Source organism: Saccoglossus kowalevskii, unplaced genomic scaffold, assembly GCF_978046115.1.
Source record: "Saccoglossus kowalevskii unplaced genomic scaffold, keSacKowa6.1 SCAFFOLD_290, whole genome shotgun sequence".
Classification (NCBI taxonomy): Eukaryota; Metazoa; Hemichordata; class Enteropneusta; family Harrimaniidae; genus Saccoglossus; species Saccoglossus kowalevskii.
Genome location: NW_028188737.1, coordinates 31,014 through 55,535, shown reverse-complemented (window position 1 = coordinate 55,535; position 24,522 = coordinate 31,014). Strand labels below are relative to the sequence as shown.

General features: G+C 33.0%; 3 protein-coding genes across 5 annotated transcripts; 1 reads left to right on the top strand and 2 right to left on the bottom strand.

Moving 5' to 3' along the window:
* The first annotated feature begins 1,043 nt into the window (after window positions 1-1,043).
* Window positions 1,044-8,363, top strand: LOC102804481 (transient receptor potential cation channel subfamily M member 7-like). Of its 2 annotated transcripts, none has more exons than XM_085496404.1 (7): window positions 1,044-1,396; window positions 1,610-1,692; window positions 2,002-2,213; window positions 2,376-2,445; window positions 3,245-3,339; window positions 5,464-5,537; window positions 6,395-8,363. In XM_085496404.1, the coding sequence occupies exons 1-7, from the start codon at window positions 1,226-1,228 to the stop codon at window positions 6,425-6,427; spliced, it is 738 nt and encodes a 245-aa protein (XP_085352530.1). In that variant the 5' UTR covers window positions 1,044-1,225; the 3' UTR covers window positions 6,428-8,363. The 2 variants fall into 2 exon arrangements, with proteins under 2 accessions (XP_085352530.1, XP_085352529.1); XM_085496403.1 differs by having other exon boundaries at window positions 6,392-8,363.
* A 365-nt stretch (window positions 8,364-8,728) lies between these two features.
* Window positions 8,729-14,827, bottom strand: LOC146725350 (uncharacterized). Of its 2 annotated transcripts, none has more exons than XM_085496401.1 (11): window positions 14,024-14,827; window positions 13,282-13,375; window positions 13,047-13,134; window positions 12,810-12,895; window positions 12,553-12,655; window positions 12,177-12,369; window positions 11,881-12,008; window positions 11,168-11,233; window positions 10,472-10,518; window positions 10,017-10,168; window positions 8,729-9,536 (listed from the first exon to the last, which is right to left on the bottom strand). In XM_085496401.1, the coding sequence occupies exons 1-11, from the start codon at window positions 14,046-14,048 to the stop codon at window positions 9,334-9,336; spliced, it is 1,185 nt and encodes a 394-aa protein (XP_085352527.1). In that variant the 5' UTR covers window positions 14,049-14,827; the 3' UTR covers window positions 8,729-9,333. The 2 variants fall into 2 exon arrangements, with proteins under 2 accessions (XP_085352527.1, XP_085352528.1); XM_085496402.1 differs by lacking the exon at window positions 8,729-9,536 and adding an exon at window positions 10,298-10,339 and having other exon boundaries at window positions 10,129-10,168; window positions 14,024-14,730.
* A 3,898-nt stretch (window positions 14,828-18,725) lies between these two features.
* On the bottom strand, window positions 18,726-20,614 carry LOC146725349 (uncharacterized). Its single transcript, XM_085496394.1, has 2 exons — window positions 20,542-20,614; window positions 18,726-20,244 (listed from the first exon to the last, which is right to left on the bottom strand). Exon 2 carries the CDS (start codon window positions 20,226-20,228, stop codon window positions 19,065-19,067), a length of 1,164 nt encoding a protein of 387 aa, XP_085352520.1. The 5' UTR covers window positions 20,229-20,244; window positions 20,542-20,614; the 3' UTR covers window positions 18,726-19,064.
* Window positions 20,615-24,522: the final 3,908 nt, after the last annotated feature.

Below are 24,522 nucleotides of genomic sequence, written 5' to 3'. Positions count from 1 at the left end.
ATTATATACTGAAAACATTCCTCTCCCATAATGCATTGCACATATGTGCAGTAACATGTTCAGTAGTTTAACAATTTAATTTGGCTCGAACTCAAATTGGTAACGTAATTTACTATTTTATAAGTTTCACATAAATTGTTGTTTTTACTGAGTACCTGCAAACCAATTTCATTTTTTTCTGCATGTTTCACTCACATCCAGATCGGCTTTATGTCATTTTATAAACATTATTGCAGATTTTATTTCATATAGTTGGATTATCAGTTAATATATTTTAGTAATCAATTTTGTTATTGTTTATTATTATAATTATTTGGAGCATGCAGCTGTTAAACAGAAGAAAATTGTTCTAAATTTAAAATTGAATTACTGTTTTGTTATGCAGTAGGGTTAACTCATTTCATGCAGTTTGGCAAAAGCCTGCAATGTACTCCTCTTGAGAAAAACTGTAAGTAAAATGTTGATTTAGAATACTAGTTATTACATTCTTTATCAGGTCATGTAATGAAATATAATTTCTTTTTCATTTACTTTTAATTATTAAGATTTTCCCAATAGCTCAGAGTGAGAAGGCTAGTCTTAACCCTGAGTTCTGTGTTAAACACTGGGAATTATCCCTGATAGCAACCCAATGTTTAGGTGAAAAGGTGTGAAAGCCATGTAAAACATAAATTACCACATATGATGCTGAACAGAATAGAGATTCAGCCCACTGATAAGAAATATGTACAAAGTAGTCTTAAGTGCCCTCCATTTGTCAGCAAGTGTGAACAAGGCTATAGATACATAAAGAGAGACCTATATAGTGATTATTGTTAAATCTGCTACATTTATTATATTATCATTTGCATGCCAGTTCCTAGCATTAATATAGATGGTGGAGAGCATATAGTAGATATAATATAATAAATTTTAACTACTTTATTTTAGTATACAGTTTATTTTCATTGATTTTGCTGAATGTAAAATATAGGAAAAAAGGTATATTCGCTGAATTTTATGAAAATAATTTAGTGAAAATAATGAAAAAAAATTAAAAGCAAACATAAAGCATTTTACAGTATATGGAAGTGTGAATTAACTTGTATGTTTGTTTTTGAATATTTTATCACTAGATTCTACTGGTTCCCTGTATTTAGTGCAAATAACATCTGATGGGATAAAATGGAAGGAAACCTCCTTTCCCATCAAATACAGAGTAACTTCCTTAATTGGAGAAGGGGGAATGAGAAACTGTTATAACTGTGACTTGTTGTCATCAAATGTGTTGGACACAACTCTGGCCTATGTGGTTAAGACTTACAAGGATTCAACAATAAGAACAATGTATGAAATCCACTATAAGCCGCATTTATCAAAATCGAAGAATGAAGCTATCATCTCTATGACTAAAAAGGTAAAGACTTTTTCCTGTATTGCTGGTTTTTAGCTATACTACTAAGTGTAACTTTTTAATAATATAGTGAATTGTAACCATTATTTTCTCAATTAAATTATCATATATCTAGTCATTAACTTTTTTTTGTTATTATTAGGAAAGTTTTTCAGCTCTTAAAATTAATTGGCTGTGGAATGGGATCTAATTTTGATCATATTCTTTTTCATACAGGAAGTGCAATCTCAAATGTCAGCAAGAATGTTGTCTTTAAATTTCAAAGACGTCATCCCAAAAGAGTTTGGAGAAGCGCCAAGGTATTATCAAATGAGATGTGATATACATTCAGTAATTGTATTACAAGTACCATATGCAGTATTATCTTCATGTTGTAAACTTTGTTGTGATTAATTTCCTGAAAATCTTAATGGTTCTAGTGTCAGACTTACCTTTACTGATCAATTTATTTAAAATTTTCATAAACACATCATGCAACATATTCTGGCGTCCACTCAAAGATGTGAAATGTTGTCATTACAAGTTGTGAACATGAATGAAAAGTGATGATAATGTAGATTTTTTTAATGTTATTTACTGAACACATTGTTGTTAATGTTTCTTATCAGAATCATTCCATGTTATATGATACAAGACAACAATAGTCATCATGTGTACGTGTTAGAAGAAAAATTAAAAGGAAAATTTGTTAAGTACATGAATAATGACGGAAGAGTATACAAAGATTTAATTGAGACAGAGCATGGCAAAAAAATATCAGCTTTTTGCCATTTTGTATATCATAAGTACAACCGTAAATTGATGGTGGCTGATCTGCAAGGTTTGTTTTATTTTTAAATTTATTAATGAATCATGATGTGTAGATGATTGTATGTTGCTGAACACTGCTTGACGCCTTTTCAAATCTTGGTAGTATTTTATTGTCCTATATTTCTTTAATAGAACAAATAGTACAGACTGACATGTTAATGTTTTGTTACAGGCGTTGGTCTCTCACTGACTGACATTTCAATGGCAACTTGGGAAGTTGGTGATTTGGAAACACAAGAACTGTAAGCTTATGTTTTGTACCGTCACTATCTCATTATGTATAGTGAAGTTATTAAAATATTTTTGTTTACTTCTTGTTGGGTTCCCAAAAGTTTTAAGGTTAAACACATATTTGATTATTTACATATAGTTATAGTACTTTTTTTTTATATATATTTTCACTCGCAAAATCTACACTAAATTATTATTTTATTATTATTACATAACCAAAATAATATGTGCTAAGCATTAAGTCACAGTACTCTGCTTATACTGTTCATCAGTTATATTACATATTATTATACATCTGTCACCGTAACGCCATAATTTACAGCGTGTTGTAATTTTGCGGTATTTTACAGGGTATTTTCATCCTTCCATATATATGGAAATGTGAATTCCAAATATGGTATGATTGCGCGCGTAAGCGTCCTCTAATAATAAAAACAAACATGGCTGCCACCGGGGTTTGGCTGGACTCGATCCACACAAAGAAGTTAGCAGATTCTGTTTTTGGATTTCTGCATTCCCATGATGTATCTTAGGAAGTAAAAGATGTATAATAATAAGGTTATTTTGAAGATACCTCAAAGTATGCACTCAGACAGTATGCTGTTGCACTGTACTGTCTTCTTGCATACTTTGAGGTATCCTCGTAATAACCTCATATTGTATTTCATAGTTTAGCACTACAATATATAACCTTGTAAATTAACATATTTTGCCTCTCAGAATTATACCTTGCCATTCCATTCACTCATTTCTAGAATATGCAACCACAATAGTTACAATCAAAATAATTGTTAAATTTTTTTATGCTAGGTACTTTGGATGTGACAACATGTCACAACAAGCTTTAAACAATTTTTGCCAGGAGCATACCTGCAACAGCTATTGCAGACTCTTGAAACTGAAAGGTATATTTAGTTCATTTATGTCTTTATAAAAGTGAGTAACAGAAGCTATACATACATGTACACTAGTAATCTGCTAATGTTGACATTGTACATATGTAAATCACCCTAGCTCTGAAAATGCATTATTCTGGTAGTACAGGAAATAAAGATGAGATTATGTTCATCATGGAGGTATAAACAGTTTATACCTCCATGGTTGGATACACTTTCACTATTTATAAGTGACTATCCCTTACAAAAGTTTCCTATAGGATTTTTATAATCTTATAGGATTTTAAAAAATCCTATAGGACTTTTCATGAAATCCTATAGGACATGTATAGTCCTATAGGACTTTATGTAAATTCCTATAGGAATCAACAAGTCCTATAGGACTTTACACTGCCAGTCCTATAGGACTGGTGTGTGAGATCATAAGTCCTATAGGACTATACAATTCCTATAGGACTTTACACTGCCAGTCCTATAGGACTGGTGTGTGAGATCATAAGTCCTATAGGACTATACAATTCCTATAGGACTTTACACTGCCAGTCCTATAGGACAGGCGTGTGAGATCATAAGTCCTATAGGACTATACAATTCCTATAGGACTTTACACTGCCAGTCCTATAGGACTGGTGTGTGAGATCATAAGTCTCATAGGACTATACAATTCCTATAGGACTTTACACTGCCAGTCCTATAGGACAGGCATGTGAGATCATAAGTCTTATAGGACTATACAATTCCTATAAGACTTTACACTGCCAGTCCTATAGGACTGGTGTGTGAGATCATAAGTCTTATAGGACTATACAATTCCTATAGGACTTTACACTGCCAGTCCTATAGGACAGGCGTGTGAGATCATAAGTCTTATAGGACTATACAATTCCTATAGGACTTTACACTGCCAGTCCTATAGGACAGGCATGTGAGATCATAAGTCTTATAGGACTATACAATTCCTATAAGACTTTACACTGCCAGTCCTATAGGACTGGTGTGTGAGATCATAAGTCTTATAGGACTATACAATTCCTATAGGACTTTACACTGCCAGTCCTATAGGACAGGCGTGTGAGATCATAAGTCTTTTAGGACTATACAATTCCTATAGGACTTTACACTGCCAGTCCTATAGGACTGGTGTGTGAGATCATAAGTCTTATAGGACTATACAATTCCTATAGGACTTTACACTGCCAGTCCTATAGGACTGGTGTGTGAGATCATAAGTCTTATAGGACTATACAATTCCTATAGGACTTTACACTGCCAGTCCTATAGGACTGGATATTTCTACATGTAGAGTAAGTTACCTAGATTCATATCACTCCCCTACAAAAATATTGTATACTATCATAAGATGTCAACATTTTTTTCAAATTGAACTTTAGTCAATCTCATTACAATCAGTTGTATTGTACGGCATGTTTTTTATTGCATTTATATTTGTTTTTATCCATCTTGCATCTTCAAAAACTCCCAGTATATTAAGATAAAATTTTACTTAATCAGATTGATATACGTTATTTCTATAGACTTTTAAAAGTGTTGTCAGCACATTTTTAAAAAAATATAAACAAATACTGATGAAAAATCATTTGTAAAAAATTAAAAATATCCATTTTTAGTTTAATTTCCTTTCAACTTTCCAAATGTCTATTTTTATCACACAAAAACAGATAGTCTCTAGTTTTTCACTGAATTGTTAAAACTTCATAAAAAGATTTGAGTAATTTTAGAACAAATAACATAGACATGCACCTCAAATTGTTTTATTTTCACTTGTGATCTATGTTTTTCTTTGCTATGTCCTAAACCTGAGGAGTTGTCACGCAACACGTGTTTGAATTTGATGTAAATAAACAATCTGTTGTATATGCCACTTAGGACTCAAGTTTCAAGGACACGCTTGCGACAACCCCTCCGCTTTAATATGTCGAGCACAAAGAGAACTTTCAAAAATTTAACAGGGACTACCAGTATGTCATTTTCAATGACTTGTTTATTATGTTATATTTCTTGTTTCTCATTTGTGATTAGATTAAAACTATTTGTTACGATTATCTATTTGTATGTTTACAAATTGTCTGCGGTTAGGTCGGTTATTACTACTTTACCTATCTATTTCTACAGACATGGAGCCACTTGTGGATCTTATTGATGAGCAATTAAAAGGTGAAGGTTTGGACTGTGAGTCAAACATTATTGTAAGTACTTCTCATGATTGTATTATGTTTTATTATAATATTTTGATTATGTGTTATAGAGCTGTGTGTTAAGTTATTGCATTCCTGATCACCCCCAACCAGCATTGAGCATTTAATTGGTTCTTCTATGCAGCTCAGTCCCATAATGTACCTGGTAATCAATAAACACTTGTAAAATTGACAGTGATGATTGTATGTTGTACATGTCTTCTTTTTTGAATTTGGGCAAAATGGAATGATTTATTGTTCAGAACTTTTCTCAAATATACTTGCAAATTATTGTGTACCATGTACACCTTTAAAACTTAATGGCACTATTGCCGTAAGGGTTAAATCTTATTACACCTTCAAATGTAAAAGTTGAATGACTAGCATGAGTCACAATTGTTTATAAAGATCAAGAACTGTTTCTTGCAGTTTCCATACCTAGATCAATTTCATGCTCATCATATAAATACCATATGTTAACAATGGTACAGAGGCTAGCATGTTTGTCTCATATCAGAGAGATTGTGGGTTTGTAGCAGTATACAGTTTGCCCTGCTTTCTAAACACATGGTAACATAAACATTTGTCGAAAGTGTAATAACATCAATGTCCAGAAAGAAAATCATAGCATAGGATACAATCTATAATATAAGCTTTCGGTCATTTATATTATTTCATTTGAACTGTGGTTTAAATTTAAAAAAAAAATTGCTATATAGGAATGGCCTCAATTTTTGTATATGATATACCTGCTAAATTGTGATGAATCAAATAGAATGACGGGACTGTTATTTTTAATTCATTCAACATGCTACAAGCAAAATAAAGATAAAGATTCTTATTTATACACATATTATTTTTCAAAGCAGGGTTTCCGAAGTCCAGATAAGATCGTTGATTGAGTTCTCAGTACAACGGAACAAATCTTTATTACTTGACGCCTGATTTACACTGGTGCCTGGATCTGAAGAACCATTCACAATCATTGAATTTCAACAAAACTATAGTGCTCCACTCCACATATGTGATTAAATTTGTGTTGAAACTATGCATGTTAATTGCCTCATCTGCCAATAAAAGTCAGTGTATAGTTGCTAGGGTATAACCTACAGACATAAGTTTGTGATTGAGGTCTGTGAAGGTTTATTATCAATTTGCATAATAATTACCCGATTTACAGCTTTTGGATACAGTCCAAAACTGTAGAATGGAACGATCAAGTTCAAATTCACACATTAGACATTATATTGGAAAATTGTTCATGCATTTTTGTTGCAATATCTAATCCAAAATGGCTGACCGACAAAGGCTGACCTTTGTAAATGGTTTTACAGAAGTAAACAAATCTCAGCTGACAAACTTATTGTTTATTTCTTTACCATGTTTTTGTTGCCTCTAGTACACTCTGCATTAGAAAGTCTTTGATTTCATTTTCTAAATAACTCTTTAACTGTTCAAAATGTGCATTTTCCAACCTTTGTACCTTTCAAATACAATACTGAGAACCAAATAACTACTAAACACATACCCATATGTTTCTATTATTAGTCCCGTTCGGACGAAGTCTGAAAACGGGGACTTATAATTCGGTCTCCGTCTGTGCGTCCATGCATGTGTCCGTCTGTCCGGAGTCATACTTCAGAATCCTTTGGACCGATTCAGTTCATTCTTTGCATGTGCCTAGTACTTTATGTGGGAAATATGCACATGCAGTGGTTTAGCGATTTGATTCAAAATGGCCGACTGGCAGCCATCTTGTTTTTTGAAAATGATGTATTTTGGACATGCTTTGTCAGTTTTCATTCAAACTTGGTAGATGTTAGAATACATGTCCATGACAATTTCTTTCGCAATTATATCAAAGATGGATGACTGGCAGGCATCTTGTTTTTTTTTTTAAATGTGGTATCTTGGAATGCTTTGTCAGTTTTCATTCAAATTTGGCACATACTTTATACATGTTAGGATACATGTCCATGACAATTTGTTCCAAAATCGGATCAAGGATGGCCGATTGACAGCCATCTGATTTTTTGGCCTTACTACTATATTTCCAAGATTTATGTACCATTTTCATTCGTATTTGGCACATACATCATACATGTCAAATTGTTTCATAATCAGATCAAAGATGGCAGAATAACGACTGTTTTTATTTTTGGCCTTATTACTATATCTCTGTCACCCATGTATCATTTTCATTGATATTTAGCATGTCATAAATGTATACATGTACATGTCAATTCAATTTGATCAAATATGGCTGACTGGCGGCCATCTTGTTTGTTTAAAATGTGACAACTTGGACATGCTTTTACTTGTGATCTATGTTTTTTCTTTGCTATGTCTTAAACCGGAGGGGTCGTTACACAACACATGTTCGAATTTGATGTAAATAAACAATCTGTTGTATACGCCACTAGAAACTCTAGTTTCAAGGACATGCTCGCGACAACCCCTCCACTTTTATATGACAAGCACAAAGAGAACTTTCAAAAATTTAATGGGGACTGTGTAATTTTATTTTAAGTCCAGTTCCTGATATGTTATATATTCTAAAACATTTTACCACATCAAATGTTGGAAATATCGCTGAAATTGTTATGGAATTTGTTTTATATACGAGATACATACTCATAGTATTACATGAATAAAATGACACATTTGTTTAAACAAACTCCATTTTAATGTGTTACATATTCATTGAAATAAATTGTTCATGCAAGTGAATGTGTTTGTTTATTGATCTCAGAAGTACACCTACAAACTGTTGTAATTTGTTATTAAATAGCGTGTCAAACTTGGTTAGAATAAATCCCTTATTTTATTGCTACCTTATTGTGACTTGTGTGGAATACATGTATGTTAACCTGCACTGTTTTTAAGTCTCTGCTGAATGAGTCCAAAACATTGATTTGTTTTCATTTGACCTTCAGCAACATTAATTATATTCTATCAACATCTTTCATTGTTTACAATTAAGAGTATAAAAACTAGACAGGGACTATGTCATTGACAATGACTTGTCGTACACTAAACTGCACCCTTACTAGTCATTGTGTAAACATAACACCAACCAATAGTAGGTAAATTAGCTATAAAGAAATGTGGCATAGTCACAAGATATATTGTTTATTAATAGGCTAACATTCTGGAACACAAGTGAAGGACAGAATTTGTACATGAATTAATCATATTGGAGATTTCAGTAATATCGACTTTAATCACTGGCAATTAATACATGGGAAATAAACTTCTGTCAATAAATATAATCAACTTGAAATGATCAGATTAGGGTATAGTGGCTTTATAAGATTGACACAAAAATGAAATGACTGATTCGATGACCATACATGAACACTGTAATTCAGTTTTGAATAGTTAAACTAGGTAACTGCCATCTGAAGTAAACTAATTTTAAAAACTGTAAACAAATAAATATTAAACTGTGTCCACTACTGCAGACTGATAAAAATATACCTGATTAAATCCTGTGATCAGTTTAAACTAATTTTGACTGATGGTGAATCAAACTTTACAAAAAACTGCTACTCGCCGAAAGTCACTTCAGTTTCAGATGACTATATATATATACCACTTTATTGTAACCAGTCAAAATTGGTATTTTAGAAATCTTCAGGTTTAAAAAATATAGATTGACAGTGAACTAAGAAAGTTTACATACTGTTCACTAATACTAAAAACAAATAATTTTAGACAGATTTTGAAGTATTTTCACCACAATATGTGCTTAAATCAGCATTCTGTTGAATTTGAAGGTAAAACCATGGCTAATGGTTTATACTATCTATGTACATGTTGACGCAAAATGATCTCTAAGTTCAAGATAACATTCTCTTGCATTTGAAATGTTAACATCCAAATTTAATTGTTTAACTTTCTCTCTAAAATCTTCCGGTAGATAACCATCTGTATGTTCATAAAAATTGTGTCTTCTTTCAATTTCATCAATGTCTGACTGACGAGGTTTGAAACCACATTCAATTCCCCCTAAAATAAATAAAGGTAATCGATAATATGTGGTGCCTGTATGAATCAATTATTGGAATTTCAGAGTATTAAGTAGTGGTAATCTGATTGGTCCTTGCAAGCAGTATCACAAAATACGCCAATATCTAAAGTTATTGCTGGTTTTACACAATATGCCTTGAACTATATTAATTTTAATAACTCTTGTAGTTTCAGATAATGAGAGCAACATAATTTCAAAATAGACAATTTCTTTTATGCAAATCACTGCTCTACTATGTTTTGAATCTGTGCTCATAACAAATTAAATGAAAATGACTACAGTCTTTTAATAAATCTTATATTCCAGGTCCACTTATCAGATATATCTCCTTCCTATATATTGAACAATATGTCAACTGACATTGCATATATAACAGTTCCCATGCCCAGAATAAAGTCGTATTGCTTTTTAAAAATATACCGGTACTCAATTGTATTATTATAATAGTTCATATTCACCATGATTCTCAGGGAAATTATATATGTCCTCAGGAATACCACAAGGTCTTAGGACTCTATTTTGTTTACGTATACGATGTGTGTTCCATTCATCTACAAAATCATCCAACTCTTTCTTAATCAAAGGCATATATACAGCTGTGAGGCACATTCTAAGAGGAAAACAGCAAGATACATAGACTGTTTCAAGATGTGTTCAAATTGACTGACAGAGGAAAGCTGCAGAATGATTTGTATAGGTAATTATAATAATTTAGGTAGTAAGATAAAGGCATGTATACCTGCAGCCATAAACCAGTTATCACAGCAACCAAAGCTTCTACCTACATAATGTTTACATCATGATTAGGACACACAGTAATACAAATTTCATACAGACACTTCTACAATTTACACATTGTTGAATGAAATTGGAGACACTTAGGAGCCGAAAAAAGCAACATAATGCATCATACCTGTCGTTGCTGATATCAGGGTCATAAAGTTCACTGCATTCCAGGTCCTACAGGTGATGAGTGTGATATTTAATTATTTGGTAGGGTGTCATTAAATAAATGATAACTGCATAACTGTGAATTTTACCACTTTGGTACAGATATATCATAATATATCACAATTTGGATTGTTGGCCTAGGGTAAAAAATATTGTCATAGTAGCCAATTGTTGATGCCAAGTAGATTTTTTTTTCTGTTGAGACAAACTATTTCACAAAAACTGTGAATTTGTAAATGTAAATAAAACTTCAATGATTGAAAAACCTGTTTTCTTATCAAACAAGTGTTCCAACAAACAATTCATAAAATACTTTGTGGATTTGTCTAAAGTACTACATTGATTGGTAATGGTTTCATACTTTCTGAACTCGTGGAACAATTCTGCTCACCCGTTTATGCATATATTATTTAACACTTTCTCAAAAACAGATTAACAATGGGGCAAAAAAAACCCATAAACTATTAATTAAAAACTAACAATGATTAATTGTATACATATTTTAACACAAAATAGTGCCAGTGTTATATTTGTTAAAATATGTACACATGTAAAAAATGCGCAAGTTGCATTCTATTTTAAACAGCAATCACTATAATGGTATTAAACTAGTCACCTACCCCTTGCATACATACAACAATTTTTAGTATAATCTCACCTTGAATTCATCTATCCAATATTGAGCATTGTATTTTCTTAGCTGTGCCCACCAGCTTTCTATACACTGTTAAAATAGTGTGAAGTAAAATAAATTAAAACAACCCTGTTTATGGATAAATCACATACAGGTGTGCTCCCAGGCATTAGAAAACAGAAAATTATTAATCCTTTTTTTTCAATTATTGTTGGTGGTGATATCTGCTTTCTAGACCCTGATAAGTATCATGAAACAGCTTTAACCATAATTTAATTATAAAGAAAGATAAATAGAAAAGACACTGTTCAAAGCACATGCTTTATAAATTTATCATACAATGTCTCAGAATGATTCTGTGCTTACCAATATACCGGTAATCACACAAATGTCACATGTGACCATCCATTATAAACACTTATTTAGTTTCTCATAATGATGTACTATTATTATGATAGTAGGTGTAGTATGATGACACATGATGGTACATTTTTCATTCAAGCTGTCTGTCTGAATATAATGTTATGTCTCTGCAATTATTGCACATGATTAATAAGCAGTTCTTTACAGCTATCTACTAGAATTGTAAATTGTGTATTCCATGCTTAATGTTTATAATATACACAAGCATTAGTCATTCAATTTCTCATGGTTCATAACAGTAAGATTTACACACGAACAATCATATACAAAAAAAATGTGATATATACTGGTGAGGAAATAACTAAGTTGCTTACTTGATTGGTTATTGAAGACCCGTATACATGTACATCCTTGACATCCGTATTTCGATGCAGAAACATCTGACATTGAGCAAGTAGACCAACTTCTGTTCCGGCATCAGACCGTGTTCTTCTTGGATAAACTAGGAATGCATTTATGATATCACTGATATCAGCTTTGTAGCTTTAAAAAGTTAAAACTGTCTAATAACTATCCATGTCACATCAATTAGTGTAGATGAACAAGAGATTATTTTCTATCAAGATGCCATATTATCATTATGTTAATTTCAATAAAACAAATCAATTACCATTTTCTGCAATTACAGTTTCCCAAAAATAGAGTGCAATACGATTTGGGCTTTTGTTAGAAAGGTGTACTCTCATCCACAAGATTTTTCTTGAAAAGGAATCAATGCATCCATGTACTGCAAAGGGAAATTTATTCCGTTTATATCCAAGCAATTTGTCATAGCCGTCTAAATGCCAAGACCAGTTTGGTCCCTACAAAGAATATAAAAGGTATACCAGATGCCTAAAATTACTATGTGTTCAAACAGTAGAACATGCAATTTAATAGCATAATTAAGTTATAATGTTTGATATGGAATAAATGTGATTTTTTTAAGAAAGCATTTTTTATGAAATGCATTGGTAGCAACCAGTAAATTACTTGTATTTAGTTACCTTTGAAAAAAAACGTCGCCTTTCCCCTATCTGTAATCTGCCACAGCGTCTTTTAAGCATCGCACTATAGTTCTGCTCCACCATGATAGCTTCAACTTGATCTCTGTGAAACAATTAAATGCAGCAATATCATTATTTTGAAAATACGATATAACATTAGGAAAACAATGAACAGTTACATGGAACAACAATTTTCATATCTATATACTAGACACAATATTATGGATGTCAACATCATATGTCATGAATGAAGATACCTTTTAACTAGCATATGGTGATGTTGTCTCAATCGCTGGTACATTCTTTTTATTCCAACAAGTTTTCTAGCTGTTTGCAATTCTTTCTGAAAAAAAAACAAAACATTCATATGCTGTGTCAAACTATACTCAATTATAATAAAGTACAAAATGTAGTTTGTTTAGTATAACATTATTTTATCCGACCTCATACATCATATGATTGTTTAAATTATTATGATGAAAAACTATGCTTACTTGCACTGCTCTTCGAACATTATCAGGTGTATATTCTCCATGCCTTTTAATATTCCAATCTTTCAAGCGTCTTTTTAATGTACTAAGACTAAAAACAATTATTAAGAATTGAAGAGAAACAAAGATTATTCTTTATGTGCAGAGTAAATGATTACACATTTCTAACATTTAGACATACTAACTTAAAGATAAAACAATCCAATGTCTAGCAGTAAAACCCATAAACATTTATTACCTCCAGGAAACACAGTAATCTTTTTGCAAATACAACAACAGTGTCATGTTGTCTTTACCGCGCTCCACAAGTGTTCGTAAATAATCTTCCATGTCTGAAATAAAAAAAAAATATGTTGTATTTCAAATTTATTCCAAGTGACTTGATACCGAACATGCCAGTGTTCTTATTAGTTACATTTAACGGCAACGGTCAAAAGCATCAACATATTCATTACGTGATAACACTTCATAATATACACGTAAATGTAGTATTTTGATAATCTTGACACCAGAGGGCGTAAAATCAATAATAAATGTTACCGGTAATTTTGCATTACTACCCATTCTCCGGGCACAGTCGACTGGCCACCGTCACCACTAAATCTTTATACATATTATAGTAGTATTAATTTAAGAATGGACTAAATATCACTGAAATATTGTTGATATACTCCGTTCGTATTTAACGTATTGCCTGTCGATTGTAACATAACACTCTCCAACACTGGCGGATTCATCCAAGTACTTCACATTACGGCTGGTAGCCCTGCGTACAGTGCTGTGTGTACGGGGACGCGTTCGGTTGATAGATGTCCCCACTATCAACCGAACGCGTCCCCTTACACACAGCACTGTACGCAGGGCTATACGGCTGGCAGCCTTGTCTATGAATTTCAAATAAGTACAATGCATCAAACTCGCCATCAATATAAGCGTGTATTCTTGAAATGCGCTCACGATAAAAAATTATGTTAACTCACCTGTACCTAATAGTTTTGCATCCATAACCAGCACAGTAATAATATAGATAACACGAATACGCTTCGCTACTCTGAGGTGCGAAAATGGAACTCCCCTATTGGTCGAGCTGTATAGGTCATGGATCAGGGGTCAAGGGTCAAAGCGCAACAAATGAAAATGCAAGTCAAAATCACAATGCAGGCCAAAATCCCAGTGCAAGTGAAAGTGAAAATGCAAATGAGAGTCGAAATACAAGTCAAAATCCCAATGCAAATGAACTTTTAAATGCAAATACAAGTCAAAATCTCAATGCAAACGAACTTTTAAATGCAAATACAAGTCAAAATCCCAATGCAAATGAACTTTTAAATGCAAATACAAGTCAAAATCTCAATGCAAATGAACTTTTAAATGCAAATACAAGTCAAAATCTCAATGCAAATAAAGTTTTAAATGCAAATGCAAGTCAAAATCCCAATGAAAGTGAAAATTCAAATGCTAGTTACGGTAAAATCTCAATGCAAATGACTTTTTTTAAATTCAAACACAAATCAAATCCCAATGCAAATGACTTTTTTTAAATTCAAACACAAATCAAATCCCAATGCAAATGAACTTTGAAATACAAGTCAAAATTCCAATACAAGTATAATTCTAAATGCAAGTCTCAATCATTTCTCAATGCAAAAAAATTCAAGTCAAAATTTCAGTGCAAATAGACTTTTGAATAGAAATGTAAGTCACAATTTTAATTTAAGTCAAAATCTCAGTGAAAATGCCAATTGAAATTAAATTTTAAATGTAAAAGCAAATAATAGAATGGCAAACGAAAAGGGGTAGTCGTGACCCTCCTCGGTTGCCGTAGACAAACTACCTTAGGTGTGATGGTCATAACTTCGTTTTGTCAAGTTTCTATAAGATTTACTGTGGCACGGTGTAGACGCCGGGATTTGGATTGGAACTTGTTTTTTTCATGTTTAAGTAATGTAATTGTATTGTGAATGTACGCACTTAATGAGTGGATATCTAGAGTCGATATTTGCAGGAAACATTTGTTTACGTCATGTATACTAGTCGTCGCTAATTGTTTGAGACCACGCACATTGAGTGTCCGGTGTTGAGTTGCGTATCATAGTTTATCGCGTTTGTATGTACTTTCATTGCAACCTGCATTTATGTTTTTGTAAGTTAACTGTCTACCAGTTGTCAATTTTGCAGGGCAGCAGCCCAAATTTCACTACTTCAAGTTTATGCGTAAATTAGCATCCATGCTAGTTCTGTGTGTTATGTTTAGTAATTGACCAAGACACAGTCTCTAGTTAATACTACTAAGAACTGCTTTATTCAACCCCAAATAAGTTTAAGTAAACAAGGTTACATAATTTGCATAATCAGGACTTCCTGTGTGTACAGGGTCAATTGCCATATGTTAGTAGTTAACATGCATTGTTGATTACATATCATGTACGATTTTTGTAACACTGTTAAACCCAAAACAATGCCCCGACGGCGTTTTGAAGATAAACACATTGTCAATCATTTGTGAAAATTTCAAAACAAAAGGTCAAAGCGTCTAGGGGCTATTTTTTTTTAAGTTCTGAGATGTGCACTAAAAAGAAGCTGAGATAATTGCTAATTTGCATAACAATTGACTCAGTAAGAAGTTTGCTAATGTTCATAATTAAAATGGCTGTAACAGTTCCAAATTTAAATGTATTACCGTTTTGTTAAAAGTTAAATATAGTGCATAATAAGGAGATCCCGTCATTTCGTTTTTTCACAATGTTACTTTTTTATTATTTATGTACAGCCTTGCTAAATCTTGCTAAGCATTCAAAAGGGAGAATGTTTGCATCTGTTATCTATATTTTAAAATCGTTTTTTGAGTATGTTCCACTATTCACAATTCTACAAAATGTTAACAGTCTATAACCAAGACTGTTTGGATACTAAAAAGCAAACAAAAAATGTCACCCCCAAGTGTCCACGAACCTGCATCTTAATTTAAAAGGCCGGGCTGTAGAGTACGGGGAGTAAGGTTCGTTTAAACAAACGAATGTGTACTGAACACCGAGAACTGTGACTGAACACATGACTGTAACCTTCATGTATACTTATTTAGTTTTCTTATTTTTTGAATAAATATGATACGTTTTAAATTACCATATTGTGTGCGAGACAATGCATTGTTTCTCATAATGTTTCGGCCATAGTTAAAACTCATTATTGTGTAAACGGAGTGTAGACGTGACGTACGGCTGTGTAAGCTTCTCATGCCTTCCAATGCATAGTAATGAAGTCGTACGCAAGACGCCACTAAGGAACGACTTGTTGTCATTTCGTTGAAATGGGTAATGTAGTGGGGACCATAAAAATCTATAGCGAACGATGCATACTGTTATGGGAAATTATACATAAAATCGTCAGTGAGATGCCTTCAAAGGGAAGCTTAACCTCTGAAGATGGCGACGTATTTGACATTTTGAAGACCGGTTTTAGATTGTGGTGCCACCCGGAAGGGTCATTATTCAGCCATATTTGTTATGACCTCTTATCATGCGTGAGAAAAAAATAGGTAATCGCCTAGTTTCGAGGGGGGTTAAACACGACAGGGTTAAAGTGTCAAATTACGTCATATACCCGCCAAAATGTTTCTTTTTCCCAGAAAGTATAGATTGCATTAAAAATATTACGTAATACATCAAAGGAAATATATTTTATTGTAGAATAAAAATATGCAATGATACTATAAATTTATACTTTTGGAGTTATCGTTATTTTGGTTGATTTTATTTTGCCATTTTCGGACTCTTTTTTATAAATTACTCAAAATGAAAATGATGTAATTTATGTACGCCATACTTTATCTTACTGTGTTACAAATCGAAATATTATCAATACTTTCAGCCCAATAGTATCTATGTTGATATTCACCATTCCCTATCTCCCCAAATATTCAATGGCATTCATTACTGGGCCAACGTCAAGGGTAACATTCACAAATGACATATTCACTTCGTATCTCTGCACGTAGGTTAGATTACTGGAACATTAATTGATGATAGGTAGGTATGTAACATTAGTTTTCTTAGGCAAGAATTGTGCAGTACTTTAGCGTAGTAATAACTGCCAGCCAGAAAATTTAGGAAAGAATGCTTGAAGTCATGGGCCAAAATATGATCCATAAAACCAGAGGTACATTGCTTGGGGTTTGCAACTACGGTGACATGATACCAAGATCCCGTTTCAATCTCGCTCTCGCATAAGTGTTCCAACTCAGAAAAATTCGAATGCGCATGCCCGAGGTAACTAGTATACTGGAATGTCCAGGTGGATCAAAATAGCTGCTCACGATATGACGGATTACGATAACTATATTTTCTTTACATTTTCGATGTATTACATTTTTTCACTATGAATGTGGTAATACATCTTTTATTATTTTATTACAAACCGCCTATCTCATGTCAGAAGGTCGTAGCACCAGTCTCGCTATTTACGAGATGAGACTTGAATGGGATCTTGACATGATGTCACCATACAGTACTATGCGCGTTGCAAACCCCAAGTAATGTACCTCTGATAAAACATAGTACAACGGTTGATACTGAAGCATGTCTTGTACTTCTGAACTCACATTCTGACTACTTTGATTTAGTTTGGGTGACTCTTCCGTGGCATCTATGCGAATATTTTCTCTCCTTTTTTTGGATTTGTCACTTTCAATCATTTCAGTGAAATAAGTGAAATCATGTCAACAAACTTTATTCTATGTTTTTGTCATTATACATTAAACCCTGCAAATAGAAGCGTGCATGGAATCATGGGAAGAAATTGTGTGTATTGCCGTGTAATAACTGTCATAAAGGTGATTGACAGGTCATACTCACTACTCATACTTTTTTCCCAAAAAATAGCTTTTAATTTCTGCCGCCATCGTGGTTATCACCATGGTTACTTGAATGAAGCGTTATTTGGGGAGGGGGGATTCTTTTGGCTTTCACGCTCTAAACGAGATCCCTGCATAAGATCTATTCTGAAAATGGTATGTAATAATTTACCATCCCGCGATTCAGTTGTCAACATTTAAGACAAATCGATTAATTCCATCAAGACTTATTCTAATGATAGTCGAAGGCGATTTAAAAAAACATATAAAATTACTGATTTGTATAATGTATGTTTCTGGCTCTCCTTGTATTCCTAATGGTAATCTTAATTATTTACAAGAGTTTACAAAGTATCGGATGTTGTCTGAGGTTTTACCTAGTTTAGAAAACTCAGCAATCTTAGAAGTTGTAATTCTAGACATACGTTCGGAAGTTGTTACCGCTAAGGACGTATATAATGAAGTATTCATATATGCAGTACTCAAGTGTACGTAACGTCAAATCCATTAGTGATCTAATTATCATTAACTATGAAAGAATCAGAACGTTCGTTAATAGTTCATTTGACTGTTCCTCGACACTAATCAAGCTGATGTTACTTTTTACTCAAACATGTTTCTTGATTTTATAAACATAAGCAACCAAATTACGTAGTTTCTAAATGGATCAGTCTTAGTTGAAACTCATTGTCAATTGGTGGCGAAATGAAACCATTCTGTTCTCAATGCATGTGACGTAGGACTGCGCTTCTCATGTCTTCCCATGCACAGTAATAAAGTCATATGGATTGTATGAGCATCATGTACTAACAACTTGTATTATTCCTTAACACTTGTTTGTATATCACTAATATTTATTATTATATTCATAAATATTAACAGTTGTTATGATTAGTATTTCTTGCTTTTATTATAACGATCACTAGCACAATAATATCAAATATATAGTACAATACATAACACATTTATAATTTATGTATTGAACAAGAAAGCTCATTTAGAAATGCTCAAACTGTTGTTATGTTTAAATATTTCACAACACTGAAGACTAATTTATCACGATTGTATAATTATAAACTAATTATTAAACTTAATCAGCATACAGTTCATGATGTCGTCCGTCTTGTATTTATACCAGATTTGACACAAGAGTGTATGTATTGACGAATGCATCAATAAATCTTCATTGCAAGATATTTTATTTTTTGTTGTTCATAAATGTCTCTGGCTATTTTGTACAACTGTACGTCCCACACATTTCTTCTTTCGATTTCTTTGCGATCTTGAACAGTTAATTCGCTGGGTGGTCGTTTTTTGTTTTCATTTTTATGAATTGCTTCATCCGGGCATTTACTTCCTGACATAAAGCAAAACATATCCTGTGATGTTTTGAAATCTTCAAGCAGTCCTATGAATCCAATATCATTTAGTAAGTTTGTCTTAGCTGTCAAAAAATGTTCCTGCTTCACTTCAGGTGCTTGAGTATTTCCTGGTTGAACAGCGCCATCACGCATTTCAAAAGAGTCGTCGATTTCGCGATGAGAACCGAACTGTAAAAGACGCACCATGAAATTGTCGAACACATGGTGGCGCTGTCCTACGGTGTTTCGAAGATAGTCGCTCACATTTTTATACCTGACCAATTTGGAATGTACATTATGAAAGTTCTTCAGAAAGTAGTACTGTGACACAAATCTGTCGACCGGATCACGAAACCAGACAAAATATAGAAACGGGCGTGCCCGATTTGCGAATTGGTGGAGTCCATAAACTCGTTTAGATATCATGAACAACCTCGATTTAACTATTGCCATATTATGTGCTAAATTGTAGAACTGTTTACAGTGTCGAATATCATGAACCTTACGCTTACCACCAGCTAGCTGGTATACCAATTCGTTAATCGACGTCCCTCCACATTTTGGCAAGTGAAGGAAAGCTAAATTCGCATCTTTGTACTCACGATGGTGTTCCAGTGGATTGTCATGAAGATAAAAATTAGACAAAGGGATTTGACCCATTCTTATTTGTTTTAGACATGTCCATAGGATATCGTGAAGTATAGGGCAAAACCACCGGGGTTTTGATTTATAGTTCTGAGTTGTGTAATAAGCGTCCATAGCTCGAGAACAGTCGGTGGAATTATGTTGTTCACCCGTGGAATTTGTCAAACATTCTGAATTCACTTCTTTTATCACATGTACATCCATTGACAAAGGTGCCAGTGTGTTACCAGGAGATACAGCGTTCAAATTGATTGTGTAATAGTAGTATAGCAGCAACAGCAACAGGAACACAAGTATCGCACACAGTATAATACACCACTTTCGTAACATATTAATGATAATTAGCCTGAAAAAAAAGATGATTTTCAATGACATTATATGTTGTTTAGCAGTTACCTGATAATGTTGCTTATTTCCAAATAAGTACTCATTGTACTAAGACCTTAGGTTTAATAAGGTTTTAAAGGGGATACAAAACGATGCACAATAATACACGAGTAGAGTGCAATCGTTCAGATATTGACCGACATGATGGTCGATACGATGGCACAAATTAGTAAAATCACATTCTTTTGGTTGATACGGCACATGTGCTGTTACCAGCACGTGAACATAATTTAAATATTAAGTAAAAATTACTTACCCAGAAAATTGTATACGTATTGCGTTTTCCTAATTCAAATTTGCTCGATGTTTACTTCTCGTCATGTGAAGAAACGATATATTAATTTGCATAGATGTGTAGTATTTTTAGATCCGTACATAAACAGCTAAATATAACACAGCTTAAGCTTTTGATTGGTTGATGTGTACGCCAGCAATAAATCATGGTTTATTTCTCGGTATTTCGCTTACAGAAATAATATATACTCATTATGTTGTGTTCTGTTTGTAATGGGAAAGACACATTTGACGTTGACCCCTAATCGTTTCCAAGATTGATGGATTTTCATATATGAGTGCAAAATATATGCTTATCCTTTAGCCGACCGCACACCTTGTGACTCGGTCGACTACGACTGGCTTACGACTTGATTATACAGTGAGTTATTGCGGCTGTTTATTATTGGTAATAAGTGTCGTGAATATATAGCATAATTCAATAGATTTAATATTTGAGGTTAGTCAGTTGAGGTTTTTCTGTCTAATGCATAATACTTTTGTTGTCAACAAGTGGTATCTGACAATGTGTACCATGTTGGATTTGATTTGATTCAAATAATCTATGAAAACGTCCAAATGAAAAATCGACATGTTCTTGAAATGGATATCGCATTACCAAGTTTGAAAGTTAAGAGAAATAGTGGTACGATAGGTAAAATAGTGGTACGATAGGTAAAATAGTGGTACGATAGGTAAAATAGTGATACGATAGGTAAAATAGTGGTACGATAGGTAAAATAGTGGTACGACAGGTAAAATAGTGATACGATAGGTAAAATAGTGGTACGATAGGTAAAATAGTGATACGATAGGTAAAATAGTGATACGATAGGTAAAATAGTGGTACGATAGGTAAAATAGTGGTACGATAGGTAAAACAGTGATACGATAGGTAAAATAGTGGTACGATAGGTAAAATAGTGGTACCGTAACGATAGGTAAAATAGTGGTACGATAGGTAAAATAGTGATACGATAGGTAAAATAGTGGTACGATAGGTAAAATAGTGGTACGATAGGTAAAATAGTGATACGATAGGTAAAATAGTGGTACGATAGGTAAAATAGTGGTACGATAGGTAAAATAGTGGTACGATAGGTAAAATAGTGGTACGATAGGTAAAATAGTGATACGATAGGTAAAATAGTGGTACGATAGGTAAAATAGTGGTACGATAGGTAAAATAGTGGTACGATAGGTAAAATAGTGATACGATAGGTAAAATAGTGGTACGATAGGTAAAATAGTGGTACGATAGGTAAAATAGTGATACGATAGGTAAAATAGTGGTACGATAGGTAAAATAGTGGTACGATAGGTAAAATAGTGATACGATAGGTAAAATAGTGGTACGATAGGTAAAATAGTGGTACGATAGGTAAAATAGTGATACGATAGGTAAAATAGTGGTACGATAGGTAAAATAGTGGTACGATAGGTAAAATAGTGGTACGATAGGTAAAATAGTGGTACGATAGGTAAAATAGTGATACGATAGGTAAAATAGTGGTACCATAGGTAAAATAGTGATACGATAGGTAAAATAGTGGTACGATAGGTAAAATAGTGGTACGATAGGTAAAATAGTTGTACAATAGGTAAAATAGTGGTACAATAGGTAAAATAGTGGTACAATAGGTAAAATAGTGGTACGATAAGTAACATTGTGGTACGATAGGTAAAATAGTGGTACGATAGGTAAAATAGTGGTACGATAGGTAAAATAGTGATACGATAGGTAAAATAGTGGTACGATAGGTAAAATAGTGGTACGATAGGTAAAATAGTGATACGATAGGTAAAATAGTGGTACGATAGGTAAAATAGTGGTACGATAGGTAAAATAGTGGTACGATAGGTAAAATAGTGGTACGATAGGTAAAATAGTGATACGATAGGTAAAATAGTGGTACGATAGGTAAAATAGTGGTACGATAGGTAAAATAGTGGTACGATAGGTAAAATAGTTGTACGATAGGTAAAATAGTGGTACAATAGGTAAAATAGTGGTACGATAGGTAAAATTGTGGTACGATAGGTAAAATAGTGATACGATAGGTAAAATAGTGGTACCATAGGTAAAATAGTGATACGATAGGTAAAATAGTGGTACGATAGGTAAAATAGTGGTACGATAGGTAAAATAGTGATACGATAGGTAAAATAGTGGTACGATAGGTAAAATAGTGGTACGATAGGTAAAATAGTGGTACGATAGGTAAAATAGTGGTACGATAGGTAAAATAGTGGTACGTTAGGTAAAATAGTGGTACGATAGGTAAAATAGTGGTACGATAGGTAAAAGAGTGGTACGATAGGTAAAATAGTGGTACGATAGGAAAAAGAGTGGTACGATAGGTAAAATAGTGGTACGATAGGTAAAATAGTGGTACGATAGGTAAAATAGTGGTACGTTAGGTAAAATAGTGGTACGATAGGTAAAATAGTGGTACGATAGGTAAAATAGTGGTACGATAGGTAAAATAGTGGTACGATAGATAAAATAGTGGTACGTTAGGTAAAATAGTGGTACGATAGGTAAAATAGTGGTACGATAGGTAAAATAGTGATACGATAGGTAAAATAGTGGTACGATAGGTAAAATAGTGGTACTATAGGTAAAATAGTTTAAACTAATGTATATCTTACTTCCTCTATATGTCAATATCTAATTTACAATCATTCTCTTATATTGGAATTTAATGCAATTTTTTGACACTTTCTCACAAACTGAATACCTGCAGCATTTCAATGCAATATTAATTTCTGTCAGTATTTCAGGAGTTGAGATTACGGGATTGTTTGTCAGCATTCAGGGAGTTTAGTCGATATGGTAACAGTGTCATAAATTCAAGCTATGATATGTATATATGTAAATGTGTATTTGAAAATTCTATTTCATATATTGTGTGTTCGTCTGAATCTGAATGACAGTTTACCAATCACTAAACGTTATTTTTCCAGGGTGACACTGACGACAAGCTAGCTTATATTTATTTTCCTGCAAACCATATGAAAATACTTTACATAGACACGTGATGCAAGTACATACCTGGTGTGATTCACTTTAACGTGAAAATAAATAAATCATCCTGTCATCGGTACTCATCCTGTCCTGTCATCAACAAATTGAAAGTGACAAACACAAACATCAGATTAAACTTCTCGACATTAATCTTTAATCTGTACAAATGCTCAGGTATACATAAAAATAATATAATTTAATATAATATAATTTCAATGAGGCAACAGCCAATATAGCAGAGAAAGCTGGAAAAGCACTTTTTGCTATGAACAAAATACTATGGGATAATAAAAATATTAAACTTTCTTTACATTTATTTAACGTTTTTATAAAACCCATCCTTCTATATGGATCAGAGGTATGGGGACAAAGTTTCATCAACAACAACAAATGGGAAAAAACACGATAGAAAAAATTCATTTGAAGTTTTGTAAGCAAATCTTGCAGATTAACAGGACCTCATGTAATCTAGCAGTAAGAGCAGAATTGGGGCAATATCCTCTTTTACTTGACATCAAAAAACAAATAATAAAATATTGGCTGCATATCGTGGAATTACCAGATGATAATCTAACTAAACAAGCATTCTATGAACAGAAAAAGTCATCGATATCAAATAGTTGGTTCATTAATCTTAAAACCATATTACAGGAAGCATCATTAGATTTTCTTCTGAAAAGAAAAATCCTCAAAACACAAACAGCAACAATTTGTAAAATTTTACAATCAAATTTACAAAGCAGGTATGTGAACAAGTGGAGAACTGCTATATCAAATGAAAATTCTAAACTCAGAACATATTCAAAATTTAAAACAAAGTATAATTTGGAGCCTTATTTACATAATTTGAACGGTGAAAATAGAAAAATGTTCACTAAATTCAGGGTTAGCGATCATAGTTTAGCTATTGAAAAAGGCAGACATTCTATCCCAAAA

What these genes read in the sequence shown, in the direction of transcription:
- LOC146725350 (XM_085496401.1), bottom strand. Translation starts at nt 14,048, where the DNA reads ATGGATGCAAAACTATTAGGTACAG. An exon ending in GGCGACGTTTTTTTTCAAAG is followed by an intron (nt 12,370 to 12,552) that starts GTAACTAAATAC and finishes TATTCTTTGTAG; the next exon opens with GGACCAAACTGGTCTTGGCA. An exon ending in AACTGTAATTGCAGAAAATG is followed by an intron (nt 12,009 to 12,176) that starts GTAATTGATTTG and finishes ATGCATTCCTAG; the next exon opens with TTTATCCAAGAAGAACACGG.
- LOC146725349 (XM_085496394.1), bottom strand. Translation starts at nt 20,228, where the DNA reads ATGTTACGAAAGTGGTGTATTATACTGTGTGCGATACTTGTGTTCCTG.
- LOC102804481 (XM_085496403.1), top strand. Translation starts at nt 1,226, where the DNA reads ATGAGAAACTGTTATAACTGTGACTTGTTGTCATCAAATGTGTTGGAC. An exon ending in CAGACTCTTGAAACTGAAAG is followed by an intron (nt 3,340 to 5,463) that starts GTATATTTAGTT and finishes CTATTTCTACAG; the next exon opens with ACATGGAGCCACTTGTGGAT. An exon ending in ACTGTGAGTCAAACATTATT is followed by an intron (nt 5,538 to 6,391) that starts GTAAGTACTTCT and finishes TATTTTTCAAAG; the next exon opens with CAGGGTTTCCGAAGTCCAGA.